The 25,852-nt window shown below is 33.6% G+C and overlaps 1 protein-coding gene across 2 annotated transcripts; it reads right to left on the bottom strand.

Annotated features, from left to right (window-relative positions):
* Positions 1-10,492: 10,492 nt before the first annotated feature.
* On the bottom strand, positions 10,493-12,651 carry LOC105774080 (hypothetical protein). Of its 2 annotated transcripts, none has more exons than XM_012596419.2 (3): positions 12,496-12,651; positions 12,273-12,407; positions 10,493-10,936 (listed from the first exon to the last, which is right to left on the bottom strand). In XM_012596419.2, the coding sequence occupies exons 2-3, from the start codon at positions 12,317-12,319 to the stop codon at positions 10,693-10,695; spliced, it is 291 nt and encodes a 96-aa protein (XP_012451873.1). In that variant the 5' UTR covers positions 12,320-12,407; positions 12,496-12,651; the 3' UTR covers positions 10,493-10,692. The 2 variants fall into 2 exon arrangements, with proteins under 2 accessions (XP_012451873.1, XP_052488129.1); XM_052632169.1 differs by having other exon boundaries at positions 12,273-12,386; positions 12,496-12,565.
* Between the last annotated feature and the right edge of the window lie 13,201 nt (positions 12,652-25,852).

Below are 25,852 nucleotides of genomic sequence, written 5' to 3' on the forward strand. Positions count from 1 at the left end.
GTCTATTGATTTTTATAGAAAAATTGACTAAATTATTAAAATTTTAATGACATTAATATGGTAATTCACATGACATTTCATGTATACTTTATTATTAATATAGATAAACTTTCTAAAATTTATTAATTTCTTTTTAATTTTTATGAATTGTGCAGAGATTGTCATGTTAGTGGCCACGTCAATGCCGTTGAAATTTTAACAGTTTAATTAACTTTTTCTAAAAACAAATAATTTGACTAAATTTTAAAAGTTCAGGATCAAAATAAATAAAAATTATAAATAAAAAATAAACATTAAGAACTAAATTTATTATTATGCCAAATAAAACCCACTTTGGTATTTTTCTTCACGCCATTATTTTTCTAATTTCATTTTTATATTATTTGTGAAATGTTGATTTATTAATATATATATATAAATGATGAATTAATATTTTTCTATTTTAATGAATTGTTTATAAATAATTATAATGAAAGAGCCACTTTGCCTAAACAAGCGTTGACTACCTAATAATATAACATGTGGTTCGGATAATAAGACAAAAAGAATTTGACTTTTTTAAGAACCTGACTCTAAAATTTTTAAAAATTATAAAAATATCTAATTTCAAGATTATTTATGGAAATGATTTGATTTGATACGAGCCAAGGAGATGACACTCAAGGGGTTGTTTTTTCTAGTGATCCAATCACTCGAAGCAAGGCACGACAATTAAAATCAAAGATGAATGTTTTTGTCCAAGACTTTGTTGCTACAAATTTAATTCATCATGTTCGTGACGTTGACAAATACGATAATGCAATTCACTGGACCAATTTTGGAATAGTGAAAGCCCACAAATTGGTGGATTAATCTTTTATGTATCTTATTATTATTATTTACTTAATTCTCATTGGTTGGGACACATCACTTATGAGTTTTAAGTAATTTTATTGGTTAGTTTATTATTTATTTATTTTCTTAGATAATTTTAAAGAGTTTTATTAGGGTTCAATTACTCTTATATTTTGCCTATAAATAGGCTTGCTTTCTACACATTAAGGGGGAATAAAAAAAGAGTATTTGTTTTCTTCCAAATTTGTGTGAGGCAAATTTTTGAGAGTAGAGTGATTCTTCTCTTGCTAATTAGTTTGGAGTTTGTTACTTTCGAGGGTATTTCGGAGTTACAAATATTCAAATTTCTTTCCCGTTCATCGGTGTTTCTAGAGGTTCTTCTTCTAGGGGTTTCGTAGGGAGCCGCTCAATCATTGGCGTTTTTGGTTACAAGTTAACCAAGGGTTCCATAGGGCAAATCTATCCTTTTTTTTTCTCTTTTTTTATTATTATTTAACTAATTTTATTTATTCTCGTTTTTATTTCTAATTTGTGTTTCTCTTGTGTCTAAATCCGGGATTCCGCATCAGTTGATATCAGTTTCAGGCCATTCGGTGTTATTTTTGAAACTAAAATCATATCCGAAACGAGTCAAAATACCAAAAACACTTTTTATCGGTTTCGTCGATTCTCTTTTTTTTCTCCTCTTATTCTTTAAAAAAAAGCAAAAAGCGCAAAAAAACCGCAAAAAAAGTGGCCTACCTTTCATACGTAGGTTTCTTCTTTTTCTATTATTATTATTATTATTATTATTATTATTATTATTATTCCCAAAATTGAATTTCTTTTCCTTCTTCTTTTCTTGACTCAAGTATAATTAAAGCTTCAATTTTTGAAAATCTTAAGACACCGAACGTTTCCAATTTTTTTTTTTTAAATTGGGTAGAGTTTTCTTGAGTTTTCTTCTTATTAAAGTTTTTCTTTGACTCTAGAGTTAGGGATCGTTGCAGGTCTACGTTTTTTGTTTCTCTTACGTTTTCTAACCCTTTGTTTCTTCTTGTGTTAGCAGATATTAAAGGCACGCACAATTCCTTCATCCGTGTAGCCTCCATTACAAATTGCCTCGTCAAGTTTATTGGCCTCTTAAAGCAATTAGGGTTTTCATTCTTTCTTTGAAGTTTGCACCTCCGTTATTTGATCTTGATTAGTAACCCGCTCCAAACATATTTACAAGTTTTGAATCATTCAGAGAGTTATTCTTTTAAGAGCTAACGAGTGAGGTTATTATTATTTTTTCTTTCTTGTTCCTGTTTGTTTGATCTTTCACAGATGTCATGCCTCTCACTAGATCTCAAACTAGTAAAAATGAAGAGGATGAGCAAAAAAGAGAGAACGATCCTTTGGTCGAGTTGTTACAAAAAGAGATGAAAAAATTGCAAACTCAATTCGAACATCGCATGACCCAGATGTTACAAGAGCAAAGGGAGTATCTTGATACAAAACTTACAACTCAAGAGAGATACATTGCCGATAATTACAAGAAGTTGAACGAAGCCTTTATAAGCCGATCAAATTCGCGTGATCGAACTTTTAAACGAAGGGAGGACCATGTTTTTTATGATGACTTTGAGTCCGAGTATGTACCTAGAGAAAGGTTGGAACGAAACAATGACACCCCCAAACCAAAATTTCCTTCTTTCTCAGGGAAGAATGATCCTGATGCTTACCTTGATAGGGAGGAAAAGATGGAAACAGTCTTTGCTTATTACAATTACTCTGATGAGAAAAAGGTAACATACGCTGTCGTTGAGTTCATTAATTATGCACTAACATGGTGGAATCAATTATGTAAAAGCAAGATTCTTTATAGAGAGCAATCTGTTACTACTTGGGTTGAAATGAAGCGCATCTTGCGAAAACGGTTTGTTCCACCATACTATTTTCGAGAACTCCATCAAAGACTCCAACATCTTGTTCAAGGAGATAGAACTGTGGATGACTACTACAAAGAGATGAAGACTATTTAGATTAGAGCCAATCTTGTTGAAGAGGCTGAGGTGACTATGGTTAGATTCCTTGCCGGCCTAAAGCCTGAGATTACAAATCGAGTTGAGTTACAACACTACATGGATGTTGAAGAGATGCTTCAAACCGCACTCACCATTGAAAAGCAATTACGGAAGAAATGGACACCGAGGGGTGCTAGTTCAGTTTCTAATCCTGCTTGGAGAGGAAATTGGCAAAAACAAGATGATAGATTGTGGAATGGGAGAGATGCACGGTTCAATCCAAATGAGCCTAGAACTTACTCCAAAGATAGAGGTATGCCTAATTCATTTAAAGGTTCTACTTCTACTAATCGAGCTCCATCTTCTTCTTCTACTTCTCCTAGTGCCATTAAGCAGCCAAAAGATATTACCTGCTTCAAATGCCAAGGAAGGGGTCACTATGCTTGAGAATACCCTAATAAAAAGTCATTGGTCATTCGAGAAGATGGCGAGGTTGATTTTGAGTCTGATAATGAAGATGAGATGCCTCCGTTGGAAGATACTGATGATGTGCATGCTCATGATGAGTATGAAGAATGCTTGGAGTATGGGGAGAAAGCACTTGTTGCTCGAAGGGCTTTAAATGTCCAGTTTAAAGAGGAAGGGCGCAAACAAAGAGATAACATTTTCCACACGAGATGTTTGATTGGTGGACAACCTAGTTTATTGATCATCGATAGTGGAAGTTGCACCAATGTGGTGAGTTCTTCCCTTGTTGAGAAACTTGGCCTACCTTGTGTGAAGCATCCAAGGTCATACCGCTTGCAATGGCTGAATGATAGTGGGGAGGTAAAAGTATCTAAACAATGCTTAGTTTCATTTTCCATTGGTAGATACTCTGATAAAGTTTTGTGTGATGTTGTTCCAATGCAAGCTGGGCACATATTACTTAGACGACCATGGCAGTTTGATCGACGAGTAAATCATGTTGGTTTCCTTAACCAATATACATTTGTGTTCCTTGGAAAGAAGTTTACTTTGGCTCCACTTCCTCCTCAAGAAGTCTACAATGATCAACTCAAACTTGCTAGTGAGATGGGTAAGGGAAGTGAGGTAAAATCATTGAAAAAGGCTGAGAGTAAAAAGACCCTTGGTGTTAAAAGCCAACTTAAAGGCCCAACATTGGTGAGTGATTGCACACACAAGTCACGAGATGAGAGAGTGAGTTTATTCGCTAGGTTTCGAGATATCAAATTTGCTCTTTGTACAAAACAAACATTTGTAATTATTAGGTTTAGGAAAACTTTGTTTTGACTAACCCTAATACACATTTGCCTAGTTGTTTTGTTGATCTTTTGCAGGATTTTGATGATGTAGTTCCTTCTGAAATGCCTAAGGGATTACCTCCTTTACGAGGGATTGAACATCAAATTGACTTTGTGCCTGGGTCGAGTATTCTGAATAGACCAGTCTATCGAAGCAATCCTGAAGAAACTAAGGAGTTGCAAAGGCAAGTTGAAGATCTCTTAGAGAAAGGGTTGATTCGTGAGAGTCTAAGCCCTTGTGCGGTCCCTGTACTTCTCATCCCAAAAAAAGATGGTTCTTGGAGAATGTGTGTTGATTGTCGTGCTGTCAACAAGATTACGGTAAAGTATCGACATCCAATTCCTCGATTAGATGATATGTTAGATGAGCTTAATGGTGCATGCATTTTCTCTAAAATTGACTTAAAAAGTGGTTACCATCAAATAAGAATGAAACAAGGTGATGAATGGAAAACTGCTTTTAAGACTAAGTATGGCCTGTATGAGTGGTTAGTCATGCCATTTGGCTTAACTAATGCTCCTAGCACATTCATGAGATTAATGAACCACATACTTAGACCTTTTTTTGGAAAATTTGTCGTTATGTATTTTGATGACATACTGATTTATAGTAAAACTTTGAATGATCATGTTGGGCATGTTAAATTAGTATTGGATGTGTTAAAGCATGAACGACTCTTTGCTAATCTTGAAAAATGCACCTTTTGTATAGATAAGCTTTTTTTTGGGGTTTTGTGATAAGTTCTACAAGAATCCATGTGGATGAGGAGAAGGTAAAGGCAATTAAAGAATGGCTTATCCCTAAAACTATTTCTGAGATAAGTTTTTTCCTTGGGTTAGCCGGTTTCTACTGCAGGTTTGTTCGTAACTTTTCCATAATTGCTTCGCCTTTGACTGCACTTATTAAAAATGATGTATCTTTTCATTGGACAGATAAGCAAGAATTAGCATTTAATGAACTTAAAGATAAATTGTGTAATGCTCCTATTCTTGTTTTACCTAATTTTGAAAAGACCTTTGAGATTGAATGTGATGCTTCTGGTGTAGGTATAGGTGCCGTCCTCATGCAAGATAGTAAACCACTAGCCTACTTTAGTGAGAAACTTGGTGGAGCACATTTGAACTATTCGACCTATGATAAAGAGTTGTATGCCATGGTAAGGGCATTAGAAGTTTGGCAACATTACCTTTTACCAAAGGAGTTTGTGATTCACACTGACCATGAATCACTTAAGCACTTAAAGGGACAAGGTAAGTTGAACAAGCGACATGCGAGGTGGGTTGAATTCATTGAATCTTTTCCTTATGTTATAAGGTATAAGAAAGGTAAAGATAATATTGTGGCTGATGCTCTATCAAGGAGGTACACTTTACTTAGTACTTTGCATACTAAGTTATTAGGTTTTGAGTATCTCAAAGATTTATATGCCATTGATTCTGATTTTGCAAGCATTTATGACGCATGTGAACGTAGGGCATTTCACAAATTTTATAAGCATGATGGCTATCTTTTTCGAAATAATAGACTATGCTCACCAAAGTGTTCAATGCGAGAATTGTTGGTTCGAGAGGCTCATAGTGGTGGTCTTATGGGTCATTTTGGAGTCACTAAGACTTATGATGTTTTACATGAGCATTTTTATTGGCCTAACATGCGAAAACTTGTTGAGAAAATTTGCTCTACTTGCATTACTTGTAAACAAGCTAAATCCACTGTGATGCCTCATGGTCTATATACTCCTCTTCCTGTTCCTAGTTCACCTTGGACTGACATTTCAATGGATTTTGTAATAGGTTTACCAAGGACAAAGCGTGGACGAGATAGCATCTTTGTGGTTGTGGATCGATTTTCTAAAATGGCTCATTTCATTCCATGCCATAAGACTGATGATACAACCCATGTTGCCGATCTATTTTTCCGTGAAGTTGTGAGATTACATGGAATCCCAAGGACTATTGTTTCCGATAGAGATGCAAAATTTCTTAGTCACTTTTGGAAGGTGTTATGGGGTAAGTTAGGTACTAAACTACTTTACTCTACTACATGCCACCCTCAAACTGATGGTCAAACCGAGGTGGTAAATCGAGTTTTGGGATCTTTTCTTAAAGCCGTAATGGGTAAGAATGTTAAATCTTGGGAAGAATGGATACCCTATGTTGAGTTTGCTTATAATCGTTTTGTTCATTCTTCCACAGGTTTTACTCCTTTTGAGATTGTATATGGCTTTAATCCACTTACTGCTTTAGATTTGCTTCCTTTACCTTTGAATGAGATTGCTAATTTAGATGGTGAAAGGAAAGCTGACTTAGTGAAAGAGATCCATGAGAAAGCTCGTAAAGCCATTGAGAAAAAGAATGAGTCAAATGCACATCGAGTTAATAAAGGGCGAAAGCAAGTCTTGTTTGAACCTGAAGATTGGGTATGGGTGCATATGAGGAAGGAACGATTTCCTTCTAAGAGAAAGAATAAACTTGATGCACGAGGAGATGGACCATTCCAAGTACTCGAGAAAATAAATGACAATGCTTATCGCATTGATCTTCCTGGTGAGTATGGTGTTAGTGCTACTTTCAATGTTTCTGATCTTTCTCCTTTTGAATTTGATGTAGGTTCAGATTCGGGGACGAATCTTCTTGAAGAGGGGGAGAATGATACGAGGTAAGGAGGTGACACTCAAGGGGTTGTTTTTCCTAGTGGTCCAATCACTCGAAGCAATGCACGACAATTAAAATCAAAGATGAATGCTTTTGTCCAAGACTTTGTTGCTACAAATTTAATTCATCATGTTCGTGACGTTGACAAATACGGGAATGCAATTCACTGGACCAATCTTGGAATAGTGAAAGCCCATAAATTGGTGGATTAATCTTTTATGTATCTTATTATTATTATTTACTTAATTCTCATTGGTTGGGACACATCACTTATGAGTTTTAAGTAATTTTATTGGTTAGTTTATTATTTATTTATTTTCTTAGATAATTTTAAAGAGTTTTATTAGGGTTCAATTACTCTTGTATTTTGCCTATAAATAGGCTTGCTTTCTACACATTGACGGGGGAATAAAAAAAGAGTTTGTTTTCTTCCAAATTTGTGTGAGGCAAATTTTTGAGAGTGGAGTGATTCTTCTCTTGCTAATTAGTTTGGAGTTTGTTACTTTCGAGGGTAATTAGGAGTTACAAATATTCAAATTTCTTTCCCGTTCATCGGTGTTTCTAGAGGTTCTTCTTCTAGGGGTTTCGTAGGGAGCCGCTCAATCATTGGCGTTTTTGGTTACAAGTTAACCAAGGGTTCCATAGGGCAAATCTATCCTTTTTTTTTCTTTTTTTTATTATTATTTAACTAATTTTATTTATTCTCGTTTTTATTTCTAATTTGTGTTTCTCTTGTGTCTAGTTCCGGGATCCCGCATCATGATTTCTATAGTAGAGTTAGGTGCCACTATTTTTTCAGGCGGCACCACCCTAAAAATCTTCCCAATCATGCTTTATCATTACCAAAAAAAAAAAGATTGGTGTCGCTTGACAAATTGGTGACACCGGACTGAAACATGCAGTGGAAAGCACTCAGGGACTTGATTAAGTAATTACCCCTTTTAGAAATCACCTGATGCAAATTCGCCTTAGCTTGCCTACAGTTTCACATGCATTGGCTAGCTTGGGAGGTTCCATCAGAAAACCCTAAATGAAAACTCTCCAGTCCTTCCCCTTCCCTTCCCTGCATCAGTTGGTCCATATTTTTTAAAATATTAATAATTATCTCTATCAAATATTAATTAAATATTTATTTAAAACTTTAATACGATTTTTGAAGGCCCAAGGACGACATATTCTAGCCTATGAACCGAAAAAGCCCAGCTGAAGTCTCAAATTGGGTTTTTTCTTTACATCACACTTTCAAAAACAGGTAAAAGTAATATAGACTTCTTTGCTTTTTCTATTAGAACACGGTAAATTAGTCCGATTAAACAGTAAATTAATCATTTTGTTAAAAATTTTATCTATTTCTATTGTTAAAAATTGGTCTCTATATGTTGGTATGAGTATCATATGGCACACCATGTATAATTATCTGTTTATTTCATCAACTACATTTGTTTTAATTAATTGTCCCATTTTTTAGTAAAAGGGCAAAATACAATTGACTCCTAATACAAGGTATTGTTGCAAAATTCATATTCAAAATTTGAAAAGATAATGTTAGAAAGGATAGCATGAATCTCAAAATATTGATCTTCATAAACCATAAAGCAGACATAACTATACAAATAAGAAATATATCTATGTTTTTTATTGGACTTGGCTGCTCAAATTTTATTTTTGGTAAATTACAAAACTATTAACTATTTCTCTTTTGGTCAATAAACTATAAAAACTTTTAATTTCGTCACTAATATTTTTGATTGGTTCTATTTTAATCATCTCGAAAATGATAACATAACTTTTTTGAATTGGTACAATAACACACATAGATCCTCTCAATTTGGATGTTAATTCTAAATAGTCGAACAAATTAAAACCTCCATAACTACAAAAATTTATTTAGCCCCAAAAGCTATTTGGATTTCTCATCTTCTTCGTTGTTTTCACCTAAATTTTCTCATCTCCTTACCATCATTCATCGCCTTCTTCTTTTTACACCTAACCTTTTTTTTCTTTATGTTTTACTAAAATCCATTATTTTTCCTTGGTTTTTTTTTTATAATTAGGGTAAATTACTTAGTTGGTCACTCAACTTTTAAGGCATTTTCATTTTGGTCAGCCAAAATGAAATCCTTACAATTTCGTCGCTCAACTTTTAAGACGATTTCATTTTAGTTACCCAACTGTTAAATCTCTAATGGTGGTTAACTGCACACACCACATCATGTTCACGCTTTCATTTTGGTCACCCAACTTCTAAGTCGCTTTCATTTTGGTCACTCACAAAAAACTCCTTTTCTAAAATATTGATTGGGGTAAAAAAAATTAGGGATTAAAATGAAAAAATAATGGAAACTAAAATAAAACATTGAAAATTGTCAAATTGTATTTGTTTACCACATTATAGAAAATTATAATTTTTTAATATTAAAATTTTAAATTTCAAAACATACAAATCAAGTAAATAAATTGTTAAAAGAATTATCCTTGATAATATTAATTGATTTGTTATTGTAATATTGAAGTTATTAAATTAATCTCCTTCTAAATTTTAAAATTTTATTTTATGTTTCCATATTATTCTTAATAAAATCAACTTGATAACTCGTATTTAATAATTGTTTGCGAAATTTAACTTTCTTTTGATTATATAATCTCCAATCTTTCATACTAAGATAAAATCAAAGAAAAATATTACAATTAATTAAATTAATTGCAAGTTCTTCATTTGGGTAAAGAAGTGATGAAAAATTATGGATTTTGTTTGACATGGAATATAAAATTAATTGTAAGGATTTTTCTTTGCTAAGACTTGAGGTCATATAATCTAAAGAAATTTCGGTTTCATATAAAATTATTAAAGATGATTTATTTAAGATGATTTTAAATTGGAAACATAAAATAAAATTTTAAGATTTAAAAGGGACTAAATTACTTAATTTAATTAATTTCAATATTATGAAAACAAATCGATTCGCACTATCAAGGGATAAAATTTTCAATAACTTATTTAATTGATTTTGATGTTTTGAAATTTAAAATTTCAATATTGAAAAAAATATTTTGTGCTTTCGGCAAGGGGTAAACAAGTACAACTTGGCAATTTTTAAAGCATTATTTTAGTTTCTACCGCTTTATCCTTAATGTTTTTACCATGGTCCAAAAATATATTTTTTGCTGACTAAAATAAAAGTATGAACATGATATAGTGTATACAAGTTAACTGTCATTAAAAATTTAACGGTTCGGTGACTAAAATGAAAGCGTCCTAAAAGTTGATTATTTTTTACCGACATCATTTTTTGATTGGTTAGATTTGCTGTATAACTAAAAGAATGTGTTTAAAGACTAAATTAATAGAATTTACAAATGTAGAAGATTAAATTTGTTGAATTATTTAGAATTAGGACTAAAATGATAAAACTTATAAATATTGAAGACCAAAAGTGTAATTGTACCAATTTAATCATTGTCATTTTCCCTCTGTTATAAACAATTTAACAAAAGATGACCAAAACAAAATCAATCGTAAATGTTAGTGAAGAAATCAAGTTTCTGTAGTTCGATCACAATCAAAATCACGTTCATAGTTGGGTGATTAATTTCATTTTTATGGTTGGAGTTTAATGCTCGAAATAATGGTGGAACTCTTTGAGCTCGCTTTCAGGCTCTTTATCATATCTATCTGAACCTCTGCCAAAAAACCCAAATCAACTGACCAAATTCAACACAAACCGCCACCTTCTTATTCAACTGTAATGGTTCATTAACAAAGAGCATGAACAAAAAGGAAGATCATAGAGAAAACCCACCAACCCCGGAACAGCAATCAATTTTCGTCTTGTTTACAGCCAAGAAAAGTTCGAAGGGCAGCTTGAAAGCAGCACTCAAAGATACTGAATGTAACTGACCTTCCTAAAATTTTAGGAATGCGATTCTGATCCCGTCTCCGAAAATGATGAATCATCGGCTGTGGAATTCTGGGCTTCTAATAGCTTCATCTGGCGTTCTGCATGCTCCCTTTCGCAAGCACTGATTCCCATAATGATATCGAGCATTGTACCGGTTGTGCCAAAGAACACAAGGGGTGCTAAAGATTTCCGCTTTATCCCCACCGGAATTGCTAGCAAAGCCCCTGCTACTGAAAACACCCATGTACCCAATGCACTGCAGATATTCCACAACAGTTACACTCGTCACAATACATCTAATGTAATGGCAAACATATAACCAAAGGAAATAAATCTGGAGATCAAGCCACCTTGCTGAGAAGATTGAGATTCACTTCATGAAGGGAAATAGAAGATGAAACTCGATGTATTGGATTGTAGTATGTTCATTGTTCATCCGGACACATATTACAGGTTAAATACTATATACTGAAAAATCCAAAAGCAGAACCAAAATGGTTGGCGAGTGGATCGGTTTAAAAAGGGCAGCAACCAGAATTCAATATACATATTGCTATCTTTACACAGATGCATGCAATCATAAACCATCAGCAATGGTTCAATTCAATGAGTTGCGAATTACTCCAAAACACCATAAGCTGTCATAGTAAATTCAATATATATATTGCTTTCTTTACGCAGGTGCTTAATTGGGCTCTTCTAAAAGTTGCAGAACCTAAAGATAGTGTTGTTCATGTTTCCCATAGTTCAGCTAAGTGCATTTCATTACTTTCCAGAGAATTTCAAGGGTTATAAAAGGTTTCTTAATAACAGTTTTTGTGCCCTAATTTGAAATTTCATTGTACATTATGCTTTAGAAGAAAAGTTGTAATTTAGAATCTTATTTAGAAGCATATGAAGGCCTATGTTCAGTAAAGAAAGTTGGTTCATTATACTTCAGGTTTGAGGGTTTGATCTGATCACTAGACTTAAGAGTCCAGCACATGATCGATTAGAATTGGATTTTTGATGCTCAGGTTTCAGGATGATCATAAATGCCAGATTTGCAAAGGTAGATTGACACGAAAAGTATTGAATAGAGAAGCAAAGAACTATATTTCTGTAACTCTAGTGGTGGGCACAAGCAAGCATGGTGTTCTTGGGTAAGGAGCAGTTGAAAGACAATCATTTTTGGTTATTCAAAGGCATGAGCTCAAGTCAGACCACGCGCAAACTCTTTAGTTTGTCATGTTTTTGCCTGTTCTGGCACTCCTCATTTTGTGAACCTGTCAAGGCTCTCCGTAGAATAGAAAGACAAAACCCCCGACCGGGAATCAGCAGTTAGCATATTCCACATTCTTGCTCTTGAATCTTGCTAAAACCAGGGTTAGAGCCATTGATAGAGAGGTTCACATAAATCCCAATTTCTTGGCCAGTGCAACTCTAAACTAGTCAAATTCTTTATAGAAGATAATTCAAACCAAACTACAAGTAAATAACAAGAATCACTTTATACTATAGAAGCACAAATTGATACCCTAAACCTAACAAGGTTGAATAGATTAACAAGAAGAATGTAAAATTTAGAGGAACAATCAAAGGAGAGAACTAACTTGGAAACTGAGCATTCTTCAAGCTGCTTAACTTCTTGCCCACCCATTTCCTTCTCTCCTAACTATTTGATTTTGACACACGTAAACGCCTCCAAAAAATGAACTTTATATCACCTAAAACGAAAGCCCTAAAACCTGAGAAACCAGCAAATCCCGTTTACGTAAAAGAAAATTACTTAACAACAATATTAACCCATCAAAGTATGAATGATTTGAAGCCAACCTGAAATTTGAGAAAGGGCTGATAACAGGACTGCTTCGTTTTCTCTTGTTGCCAACAAACAAAGAGAAAGACGGGTTCTTTTTTTTTTTTCCAGGTATTTTTGAGGTGAAATTTTAACGGGCTTCTAATGGGCCAAAAGTTCATTTCTTTATCATCAATGTCCATTGCCCGATACAGTAGGTTATTCCAAGGACAAGCCTGCTTGCTCGTTTAAAGGTGTTCTCTTTTTTTTTTGGTTTCGATCTTTCTCTGGGCGTACCAAATAAGAAACTTTTTGACCTCGTGATGATATGAATGTTTGATTTTAGTCATCGATCATCACCGGCGCCGTCCGATTTGAATACAAAAACATATATATATATATGAAAATCATGCATCACGAGGAAAATAAAAAAAATGAACGGGGAACAAAGAAAATTTATTCACGTTTGTTTAGATTTTTTTTTTTTTGGATGTGGTACAAAGAGTAAATCATGATCAAGCCTGGAGCAAATGTACATTCAAGATAATATAGAACAAGAGAAACAGAAAGTAATTTAGAGAATAAGGTTTTTATTCATGTCCCACTTGTCAAACAATACCAACCTATATATACTTAGAGGAATAATAAACTATTTAACAATAATATATTTGAACTTTAAATGATGGATAATAAAGCTGATAATATTACTAAAGAAAAGGAAGAATCCCAACAACAAGATCAAGACGGTTGAAGAATCTTATCATGCCCCCACAAGATGGACAACGTTGAAGCGAGGCCAATCTTGTTGACGACATTAATGAACTATCGGCAAGGTAACGGTTTTGTGAGAGCATCAGCAAGCTGGTCGGTAGTGGAAATATGAGACACACGAAAACAACCATTTTGTACTTGTTCACGAATGAAGTGGTAGTCTAACGCAACATGCTTCATGCGCGAATGAAATATTGGATTAGCACAGAGATGAGTGGCTCTAACATTGTCGCAACATATCATTGGCTGTTGTGGTATGATGACACCAAGTTCAGATAGAAGGGAGCATAGCCAGCGTAACTCAGCGGCTGTATCAGCCACGAAACAATACTCAGCTTCGATAGAAGACTGAGCAATCATTTTCTGTTTCTTCAAGCTCCAAGACACGGGATTGCGACCAAGATAGATAATATAAGCACTTGTAGAGGTAAAGCCATCTTTGTCACCAGCCCAATCAGCATCAGAGAATGCATAAAGGGCAAGAGGCGAATGATGATGGATGGAGAGGCCATGACCCAAGGTACCACAGAGATAGCGTACTAGTCATTTGATGATAGTCCAATGGTCAGTCGTGAGTTGATGCATGAACTGCGACAACTTGTTAATAGCATAGGAGATATCGGGTCGTGTTAACGAGAGATACTGAAGACTGTCAACAATGGTGCGATAGGCAGCTGCATCTGCTAATGGGGAACCAGAATGTAATGTAAGAGACACTGAAGAGGACATAGGTGTTGAAACCGATTTAGCTTCAGTCATCTGAGCTCTGTAAAGAAGGTCAGCAATGTATTTGCGCTGACTAAGAAATAAACTATCAGCATGGGGAATGACCTCAACACCAAGAAAATCATGCAAGTGACCAAGATCTTTCAATGAGAATCGAGCGGATAGGTGCTGAAAAAACTGAGATATAGCTGAAGTGGTATTGCCGGTAACAATGATATCATTAACATAGACAAGAAGATAAATTATAGTACTGTGGCCACGAAAGACAAACAGCAAGGCATCGACAGTGGAGTTGATAAATCCAAAAGATAGCAAGAATGATCGTAATCCATGATACCAAGCACACGGAGCCTGTTTAAGCCCATAGATATATTTTCGAAGCCGGCACACATGATTAGGATTATCACGGTTGATGAACCCCAGAGGCTAAGTCATAAACACATACTCTGAAAGGGTGCCTTGGAGGAATGCATTATTGACATCAAGTTGATAAAGGGCCCAACCATGACTAACAGCAAGGCTAAGTACCAGGCGCACCGTGGTTGGTTTAACAACAGGACTAAAAGTTTCAGTAAAATCGACGCCCGGGCATTGATGGAAGCCTTTTGCGACTAGAAGGACTTTGTACCTGTCAAGTGAGCCACCAGAATAATATTTAGTGCGGAATATCCATTTACAGCCTACTAAATTTTGAGTGGGGTTCGATGGAACAAGCTCCCATATTTCGTTGCGAAGAAGAGCATCAAATTCATCAGACATGGCACGCTTCCACTGAGGGTTTTTTAAGGCTTGAGTAACTGTGGTTGGTTCACGGGTAAGGTGGTGGATTTTTGCATGAAGGTTGAGTTTTTGAATAGGTTTGCGTATATTGTATTTGGAACGAGTAACAATACTGGGAGAGGGTAAATGTGGCTGTATAGTGGTGGTGGTGGTTGGTAATTCAGGTTGAGTAGAGGTTGGGAGGGTTGGTAATTCAGGTTGAGTAGGTATAGTGGTTGGTGAGACGGTTTGGTCTAGAGTAGTCGGAGAAGATAATTGAAGGTTTGGATCAGATGAAGTGGTGGAAGGAGATGGAGCATTAGAGGCAGATGTAGTGGTAGGTGTTGAGGCGGATGAAGTAATGATTGGTATAGACAAGGAACACCATTCAGAAATAGTAACGGGAGTAGCTCTCGAGAGAGTAAGAATAGTTTGTGTAAAAGGGAAGACGGTTTCAATAAAATGAACATGACGAGAAGTATTCAGACGATAGGAAGACGTGTCAAGGCAGAGATAGGCACTCTGAGAAGACAAGTAACCAACAAAGAGACAAAAGGTCGATCTGGGTTCAAGTTTGTGAAAGGCATAGGGACGTAGCCAGGGATAACAAAGGCAACCAAAGCTTCAAAGTTGCTATAGTTAGGAAGAGTACCGAAAAGTTTGAAGTATGGGGAGTCATTGTGAATGGTGGGTGTAGGCATACGACTTATAAGATAAACGGCTATGGAAACGATATATGACCAATAGGATAGAGGCATTGAGGTATGGGAAAGAATGGAAAGACCAGTTTCTACTATATGTCAATGTCGACGTTCAGCAAAGCCATTATGCTCAGGGGTGTGAGGAGGGATGTAAGATGAGAAATTCCATTGATGTTGAAAAATAGCAACAAGGCTTGGTATGTAACACCCCTAACCCGTATCCTTCCCCAGAATAGGGTTATAGAGCATTACCGGGGTTTACAAATTAATTTTCAGACATTTTATTTCATCAAGCATTCATATTTATAACCAATCAAAATCAAAACATTTATGAGCTAATATTAACCAATTTAACTTATACAATAACCAGAATCAAATCATCCAAAATTTCCGATAGAACCAATGGATAATGTGATATATCTCCAAAAAGCCTCCAACCTAATCGAGCTTCCGATAATCATTTCAAAACATCCAATAATAATTCAATTCCAAACACACATATATATAATATTCATTACCAAATAGCATTCAATTCAATTAAAATTATACAAAATATAGTTCCTACGAACTTACCAGGCTAAATTGCAGAAATACCAAAATTCGGGGACATTTTAAAAAATTTCTATTTTTCTCGAATTTCCACCCAATATTGATCTAAATTAATATTTCATTCAATTTAGTAATTTAAATAATAAAACAATTCATTTCATGCAATTTGGTCATTTTTTTGACATTTTTCCAAAAGTGCCCCTAAAGTTTTACTTTTATTCAATTTAGTCCTCGAGCCCAAATCATGCAAATTAACCATTTGAAATGCAAATCCATGCTAGCATAATATTCATAAATTTATTTTCCTCCTCCTCCTCTCCATTCCACATCCTTAATTTACATAACATGCTTATAAGTAACATTATCTATAATTTCACTATTTTCTTGTAAATTTATTCAAAGCTGTCCATTTGAGTCATAGTCACTAAATCATTTATATCTTGAGCTACAGAAATCCAAATTAAGATACGTTAATTTTCTATAAAACTAGACTCACATATCTTCTTGCAATAAAATTTTCAGAATTTTTGGTTCAGCCAAATAGTACAGTTTATTCTTTAAAGTTTCCCCTATTTTGCTATCTGACAGTTCCGACCACTCTTCACTAAAAATGAATTATCTAATTGTAAAGAATTTGTATGATGTTTCTGTTTATTTCATTTGAAAATATATTCATTAAGGATTCTAATCATATAAATTATAACTCATAATTATTTTTCTTCAATTTTGATGATTTTCCAAAGTCAGAACAGGGGAACCCAAAATCATTCTGATATTGTCTCACAAAATTTATTATACCTCATGATTTAAAATTCTATTACTTACACCGTTTCTTCTATGAGAAACTAAACTCAATAAGCTTTAATTTCATATTTTATTCATCTTCTAATTCAATTCCCACAATTTTGGTGATTTTCAAAGTTAACCTACTGCTGCTGTCCAAACTGTTTTAGTGTAAAATATTGATTACTAAGTTTATAACACTCTTATTTTCCTTCTCTACACTATTTCTCAACACTTTCTCTTATTTTCTCTTCACTAACATATCAAGAACATATAACCTTATATAATAAAACTCTACATTAACATCAATCTCATACTTTTTTAATAATATCAAACTCAAAAATATATTGAAATCATGATGTTCTTACCTTGCTCAATTGATTTCAATCTTTCTCTCTTGATGGATATGGAAATTCTTTTGATTTCTAAGTGAAAATGGTGGATTTTTGGTGAAAGGACCAAATTGTAAAGAAAACAAAGCTTTCTTTCTTCTCCTCTTCTTCTCACGTTAGTGCATGCAAAAATGGTGGGGATGGATGCTTTTCATCCTTCTTTCCACATATATATACTAAATAAATTAATAATAATAAAATAATATCATTTAAAAAAATCAAATTAAAATATTAATAAACTAATATTTATTTATTTATTAATCTAAAATATCTCCAACATCATCATTATCTTCTAGATTTCTCTCTCTTCTAATTGACCATTTTGCCCTTCATGATCTTTTAAAATTCCATCTTTGAGTCATCACTTAATTTGGCAAAATTGTGATTTAGTCCCTCAAACTTCTTCACCTTTTTCAATTTGGTCCCAATCCATCCATTTTTCTTAGTTTCTAAATTATTCCACCCTTAAAATATTTACACCATTGGTCCTTCAACTTTTTTATATTTACACTTTAACCCCTCAACTTTTGAGTATTTACTCTTGGGTAACAACACTTTTCTCACTTTTGCGATTTAATCCTTTCTTGAATTAATATGTTATAATATACTTCCCAATATTGCCATAACTCAAAATTACCCCTTTTTAGCACTTTATTTCCTTATTTTACTATATCAGAGATATTATCTTACTTTCCTTATTGTAGAAATTTTCGGGGTATTACATGGTATTCACTGCCATTGTCTGAATAAATTGTTTTAATTTCAGTGTTGAAAAACTTTTCGACAACGGCTTTGAAATTGATGAAAGTATCACGAGCCTCAAACTTGTGCCCTAAAGGATACAACCATATGTATTTGGTGAAGTGATCAACTAAGATTATATAATATTTAAATTTATCGACAAATTGTATTGGAGAGGTCCATACATCAGTAAAAACTATTTCAAGAGGGGATGAAGATGATAAGGTGGAAGCGGAGAAAGAAAGTTTGTGACTTTTATTAGAGTGACAGGCATTACAATATGTATCTGACAGAGAAGATATCTTAACATCTAAATAAAAATAGGAAATCATATATTTGAATGTCGAGAGAGATGGGTGACCAAGTCGGTGATGCCAGACAGGAGGTGTTGGCTTTATTGTAGAGAAAATAAGTAACAGGTTGGAGTTTAAGGGACACTCATAGACACCATGTTTAGGTTGACATTGGAAAAGAACTACTCTGGTCTGTAGATCCTTGACAAGAAAAGAATAAGGTAAGAATTCAATAGAAGCATTGTTCGATTTATAAAATTAAGACAGATAAATTAAATTGTGTTTCATATTAGGAGCACAGAGGACATTAGATAGAGTAAATGAGTGAAAAAGAGTGGTAGAACCAGAGTGAGTAATAGCAACGCCAGAGCCATCACCAATCATTACTTCATCCGAGCTAGTGTAGAGATTGTGAACAGACAAATTTTAGAGATCGGTTGTGATGTGGTGTGTAGCACCACTGTCTAATAGCCAGGGATCAGAGGATGAGGAATTGGAGGTAGCTACATGAGCTTGAGGTTGCTATGGTGGAGGCGTACGAGATGTAGATGAATTGAACTGACGTGAAGGTGCGGCTGCATTCAGGAACTGTTGGCGAAAGAGAGGACACTGAGTGACAACATGCCCCTGAGTTCAACACCACTGACATTTGCCCAAAAAAGGACGCATAGGCCTATTGTACTGTTGAGATGTAGATGGCGTAGGAGAACGATGAAACCGCTGATTGGAGCGTTGAGTGTGAGTTGAGTAGGTGGTGAATGATACACTTGAGGAGGTGTTGTGTAAGGCGAGCCCTCTGTTGATCAGTTTCTCATGTAACCCATCAAAGGTGATGGCAGTATCGTGACTATTGATAGCATCGATAACTGGTTAGAACGTGTCATTAAGCCCTTCTAGGACTTTTTCAATAAGATCCTCTACATCTAACGGTTTACCAAGAGTAACAAGCTCATCGGCTTTGATTTTAATAGCTTGAATATAGTCGGTGATAGTTTGAGAGCCTTTGGAAATGTTTTTGAGATTATCTTTGATTTGTTTGATATGACCAAGAGATGGACAAGCATCAGTGTTGGCAAGGACCATCCAAGTTTCAGCTGAGGTTGTGCACCGTAAGATTAGAGGTACAATGTTTTGGCAAATGGTGCCAACTAATGCACCAAACAAGAGTTTTACTTGTGAAAGCCATGTCTGATATGCCGGATTAATGGAGGTTGTGTTATTGGTAGTGATAGTTTTTGGTGGACAAGGATGTGTGCCATCAATGAATTTGACAATACCGACCTATATATACATAGAGAAATAACAAACTATTTAACAATAACATATTTGAACTTTAAATGATGGACAATAAAGTTGATAATATTACTAAAGAAAAGAAAGAATCCCAACAAGAAGATCAAGGAGGTTGAAAAATCTTATCAGATAACATATGTAAAACATACATAAAATAAAGTCTGATACAAACCGTACAGACAGAACAAGTCAAGATCCAATGGTCAACAAACCAAATCTTGTGGAAAGCATACTCCACATGAAACAAGCCGTCATTGTCTATTCAAAAAAAGTAAAGGCAGAAACCCTCACTGGTATACGTTGGTGTTCAACCATCAGGGCGGTGGAGTAGCTATCATGATGCGTAGAGCCTCATTATGCCCTACCCTCCATTATAATGGACTCGCTTCTGCTAGCCTATTCCACTAAACGTGGGCAAATCTAGAAAACCACCACCGAAGGGTGGAGCAAAAAACGAGTACGACTTGAGAGACCCCCATGCAGAAGGAGCCACCATAAAGGCCCAAAGCCAATATTACCACAAAAACACTGGAAAAACTTGAGGAAAATGGAAAAAGAAATGTGGGCTTAGAGAAGAGAGGCTGAAATGTGAGGGAAGGAGAAGAGGGTAATAGTTTTAGGCAAGGTTAGCGACGGTCAACCAAACAGGGACCACGCTGGAAGCAACCAAGGAAAGCGAAAAGGTCACATTTGTTTAGATTGAGTGGGGAAGAATTTAATGTTTTTTAAAACTAAGGTTTTAATTTCAAATATTGTGAATAAAGAAATAATGTTGAGCAACAAAGCTAGATTCAATTTTAAATTTAATCAAAATTTAATGTTCATATCAAACATAAGGTAAATAATATTATATGGGAAAATTTTACTTACACCAGTGTAAAATTACATTCATTTGTATTATTTTTATGATTATTATTTTAACAAATGTAACCATCATATTTCATATTCAATTCATATAAATTATCCATATCAAAGTTGACACAAAATAAAAAGTTTTAATTATTTATTTTAGAAGTGAGCAAAATTGATTCGACTCCAAAATTTAAAAAAATTGAATATCAAACTATTCGAGTTAATCGAATCAACTCAATTTTTTTTGAATTTCAATTTAAATCGAGTTAAATTTTCGAATTCAAATAACTTAAATAAATCAAATACAAACTATATAATTTTAAATTTTAAATTTATATTCCCCACTCCCAAATCCTTTTACAATGCTCATTTCCCTCAAATCCCAAACCCACCCTATTCCCCCAACCCAAAGCCAGTCTGCCATTTTCCCAATTTCCCAAAGGCCACCTACACCATCCCAATTTCTCCAAAAGTCAAGATTTCATTGTCCATTTTCTTCTCCAATTCAAACTTGAAATTCCCAATTCTCAAATACTAACTTTTTTCTTAAAAAAAAACCTAAATTAAACTCCAAATCAATTCTTCTCTTCTTCTTAAAAAAACCCCTAAATTAAACCATTCATTCTTTTTCTTCTTCTTCATTAGTTCATTCAAACCCCCCAAATCAAAATCCCTATAATGACGAATCTAGGAATAAAATTTTAAAGAAAAATATATTTTTTAAACTTAAATTAAAATAAACAACACCAATGTCATTTCTTAAATTTAACTTGAACAAATATATTCGATTCGATTCAAATTCTATCTCACTAGACTCAATTCGTAAAAATTTCATTTCGAGTTAGAACGATAAAATAGGATGTGAAAACTCGATTAACTCAAAAATTTTCCAATTGATTCAATTCGATCAAATGATCACCCCTAATTTATTTCATATAAAAAGAAACTTCCATCTATAATAAATGTTTTTTATATAATATAAGTTCAAACTCATACACGCACACATTTTACTACCACACAGGTAAACCTACAGATTAAACCCTAGTCTCAGACATGAATAAACTCAATTCAGTCAATGAGTCTACTGCTCAAAATATTAAACTAATTCAAAAATTTATATATGTAACAAGTACAATTATATCAATATATTCAATGATTCAATTATAAAAATATTAATCATATTGTAATTATATAGTAATGTATATAAATTATATAACTTAAATGTTAAACGAGTGCCGCACCTACACAAATTAATGTAAATAAACCTAAAAAATTGTAGGGTGGTCCAATATACTTTACCACGCACATAAAAAAAAGGTTTCAAGTAATTAATTAATTGAAAATTTATCCTTTTAATGGCTTTTATAAATTATAATGCTTTGACAGCTTAGCTTGTATCTCTTCTACAAACCAGCTCATTTGGCAAAAGAAAAAGGAAAATAAAATAAAATAAATCTAACATCTGGTTTTTGTAGGGAATTTTTTACAGTCAATTAATCTTATTATAGGTTCTGATTATTTTTTTTGGCACAATGTTTAGACCTACCTATAGTCCTTCTCAACCCATAAATAAGAGGATAATACGTTTCAATGCACTCAAATCCACATCCTCTTATATTGATAATAATACACATATCAATCAAGTTAAGACTCGACCGACATACTGATAAAAAATTAAAAGAATTTGTTTCTCGCCGACCACCTCACCATTCATCAACAAACCCTCACTTTATTTACACCCAAATTTCTTTCTTTTTTTTTTTTTTTTGACTGAAAAAGTCAATAAAGAAGCTTGGATTAGGTGACTAAACCAGTTCACAGCTTCAATAATTACTACCTTATATACTCTCTATGTTTCATGCATAAATTGTTTCTTTTCTTTATTGTGCTTTTTATAAGATATGTGAAAATAGTTTTTAGGGTAGGAAGGTATTTTGGTACACAAAATAGAAAAAGAAATTAATTTAATCTTGAAATTATAAATTAATATATCATAAAATTGTTGTTAGAGTTGTGTGACCCAAATTCTAAAAGAATACTTGCAAGTCAAGTTAAACAAAATATATTTTCTTTCTAGAGGATTTAGTATTTATTAGTGTAATATATTTAGCATTTATTAGCATAGTTTATTTGACTTACTAATTTAGCCTATAAATAGGGTCTTTTACAACTTTAAAAAAACACACCCATCAGAGATTATAACTCATAACACATTTAGAGAATTTTGTGTTTACATTTTGAGAGTTCTTTGTTTTCAAATTTTTCAGGGTTTAGTGTTTTATCTCCATCTTTGTACTTTTTGTTCTTTTGCCATTATAGTAAAATTATATTTGCCCATAGTATTTTTTATCCTTTTTGGAAGGGTTTTTCCACGTTAAATTTGTGTGTTCAATTTCTCAATTTATTCTGCTATTTTTTTACTTGTTGCTTAATCGAGTCGATCCTAACAAGTGGTATCAGAGCTAGTTCAATTTTCATAGACCAGTCAGTTCCGAGATGACAGCAACAAGGTTTGAAATTGAGAAGTTCGATGGTGAGACAAATTTCAATATGTGGCAAGTTCGGATGATGACAATTCTAGTTCAAATCGGCTTGAAAAAGGTTGTTATCGGAAAAAAGCCTGAGAATCTAAATCAAACAGAATGGGAAGAGCTTGATGAAAAGGCCTTGTCTGCAATCTAGTTGTACCTCGCGAATACGGTATTGCGGGAGATATTGATGGAGAAGACCGCATCTGCCTTGTGGAAAAGGTTAGAAACTCTTTATGCGACTAAGTCTCTGGCTAACCGTTTAGTGTTGAAACAATGTCTATTTACGTTTCGCATGAACAAAGGTGAGCTTCTTAGATATTACATCAGTCAATTCATTATTCTTTTAAATAATTTAAAGAACGTTGAGGTTTTTATTGACGATGAAGATCAATTATGCTATTATTGTACTCTTTACCCCCTTCATATGAGTCTTTCAAGGAGACACTGATTTATGGTAGAGACAAAATCTTGTTCGAATATGTGAAGGGTCATTTGTTGAGTAGAGACAAACTCGACAATGAGTTTGGTTTGGATAGTAAGGTAGATAGGCAAGCTTCCATTTTGGTAGCATCAAAGAAACGAGACAAAAGATGTCACTATTGTAAAAAGTTAGGTCACATCAAAGCAGATTGTTATAAACTACGAAATAAAAGAGCTGCTGAGAGTAACGAGGAAGATGTAGCTGGTGCTAATTTGGCCGATAAAAGAGGTAATGATTTCTTGTTAGTGTCAACGAGCGATAACTCCAAGCTCACGTGCGAGTGTATCCTAGATTCGGGATGTTATTTCTACATGTGTCCTAATAGAGAATGGTTCTCCACATACAGTTCAATTGAAGGTGGAGCTGTGCGTATGGGAAACGATTCATCTAGTAAGGTAATTGGTATTGGTACTGTTAAAATTAGGATACACGATGGGACGATTAGGACACTCTTAGATGTCAGGTATGTACCTGATTTACGAAAGAATCCCATCTCCTTGAGTATTTTAGATTTGAAAGGATGCAGAATCAATACCGAGTCGAGCGACATTAAAGTATCTCGTGAAGCTCTCGTTTTGTTAAAAGGTAAAAGAATCGGCCGTCTTTATATTTTGGAAGGTTCTACAGTGACCAGTGAAATCGGACGTCCCTCATCCGTTATGAAGTCGAAGTCAACTCGTTTGGAGTGAAGGCAACTTAGTTATAGGAGGGAAAAATGTATGACCGTTTCGTTGAAGAAAGGTTCTCTTTGGGATGCAGGTTTTGAAAAGTTAGGGCATTGTGTTCGTGAAAATCATACTCGGGTTAGTTTTGATTTGGCAGTGCACAAGTCAAAGGCTAGAAGTCTTCCAGCTTCTAAGTACAGATTCGACTCAGTTAATTCCTTGCATAATTCAAGATAGGCCCATGGGCGGGCTTTGGCAAAGATGACGTTGTAAGAATTCGTGTCAATGTGGAGATTGTTAGAGTTGCGTAACCCAAATTCTAAGAGATTGCTTACAAGTCAAGTTAAACAAAATATATTTTCTTTCTAGAAGATTTAATATTTATTAGTATAATATATTTAGCATTTATTAGTATAATTTATTTGACTTACTAATTTAGCCTGTAAATAAGTTCTTTTACAACCTTAAAAAACACACCCATTAGAGATTAGAACTCATAACACATTTAGAGAATTTTGTGTTTACGTTTTGAGAATTTTTTGTTTTCGGGTTTTTCGGGGTTTAGTTTTTTATCTCCATCTTTTGAATTATTCGTTCTTTTGCCATTATAGTAAAATTATATTTGCCCGTAGTTTTTTATCCTTTTTGGAGAGATTTTTCCACGTTAAATTTGTGTGTTCAATTTTTCAATTTATTCCGCTATTTTTTTTACTTGTTGCTTAATCGGGTCGATCCTAACAATTGTGTTTTGGTCTTTTAAGAATGAAAAAAATTGTTTAATCCCTTTAAAAATAATATATAATAAAAATTATATTTTTATATCTCAAAATTTTATAATTCAATTTCAATTTTTATGAAGAAAAAATTAAATTCGGTGCTGATTTTTTCTTTTAAAAAACGAGCTTTAGAAGGAAGATAATAACAAATAAAGGAAAGGGAGGTAGTGGGTGCTAAATGGGACTTTCTTAGGATTCAAACCAACTCTTTGCTTTCCTTTTTTAGATGTGGTGTGTGTCATTTAAATCCCCAACCAAATTGCCAAAAACAAAATATGGGTATGCAAATAAAACAAATAAAAAGTCAATTTAAGGTGCCTCTTTGTGTTTGTGCCTACTTTTTCCAAATAATTATGGTTTGGATTTAAGCTCTTTTGCTTTTGCCTTTTGAAAATGAGATTTAGGGTTAGTTTAGTAATATTTTTAAGAAGCATTTTTGATATAAACGTATTTTTAAACAAGACTTTTTAAGAGAAAAAGCGTTTTTGAAACATCAAAAATTGGTCAAATGCAGAAGCAAAAAATTTGAGCTCTTCTCAAAAGCGTTTTTTGTCCCAAAAATACTTCTTAGAAACATGGTTAAACTAGCCCTTAATTATTACTTTTTATGAGTTTTTAAAAAAATAATAATTTTGTTATATTGTGCCAATCAACATAGTACAATTATTAACTCTTGATGTTAAATATTTGTAGATAAACCAATAGGAAAACAGCTTTGGGGATTAAGTATAAGGATACATATATATTAATTTTTTCACAAAGGTTTCTCGTTTTCATTATCTTCAGTCTCATATCTCAAACTTTTTTCATTATTAAGATTTAAATCGATTTAAGAATCAGAGAGTTTCAACACTCCTTAATTTTTACTTTTATTTTGTGAAAATCCTAGAGCAGTTGAGTCCATCTCTAAGCCTAATATGTCTCCAAAGGTGATTATAACAAATTCATAGGGATCAATTTTTAATTTATTACTTACTAGTTTTCTTTAAAACAATCATGACTTCTTTTCGTGTAAAACTTTTAATTATAGGCGACTTAAAGTAAGGTACTGTTTGATTGAAAATTAATATTTTAAATGATTT

This window comes from Gossypium raimondii, chromosome 6 (genome assembly GCF_025698545.1).
Source record: "Gossypium raimondii isolate GPD5lz chromosome 6, ASM2569854v1, whole genome shotgun sequence".
Lineage (NCBI taxonomy): Eukaryota > Viridiplantae > Streptophyta > Magnoliopsida > Malvales > Malvaceae > Gossypium > Gossypium raimondii.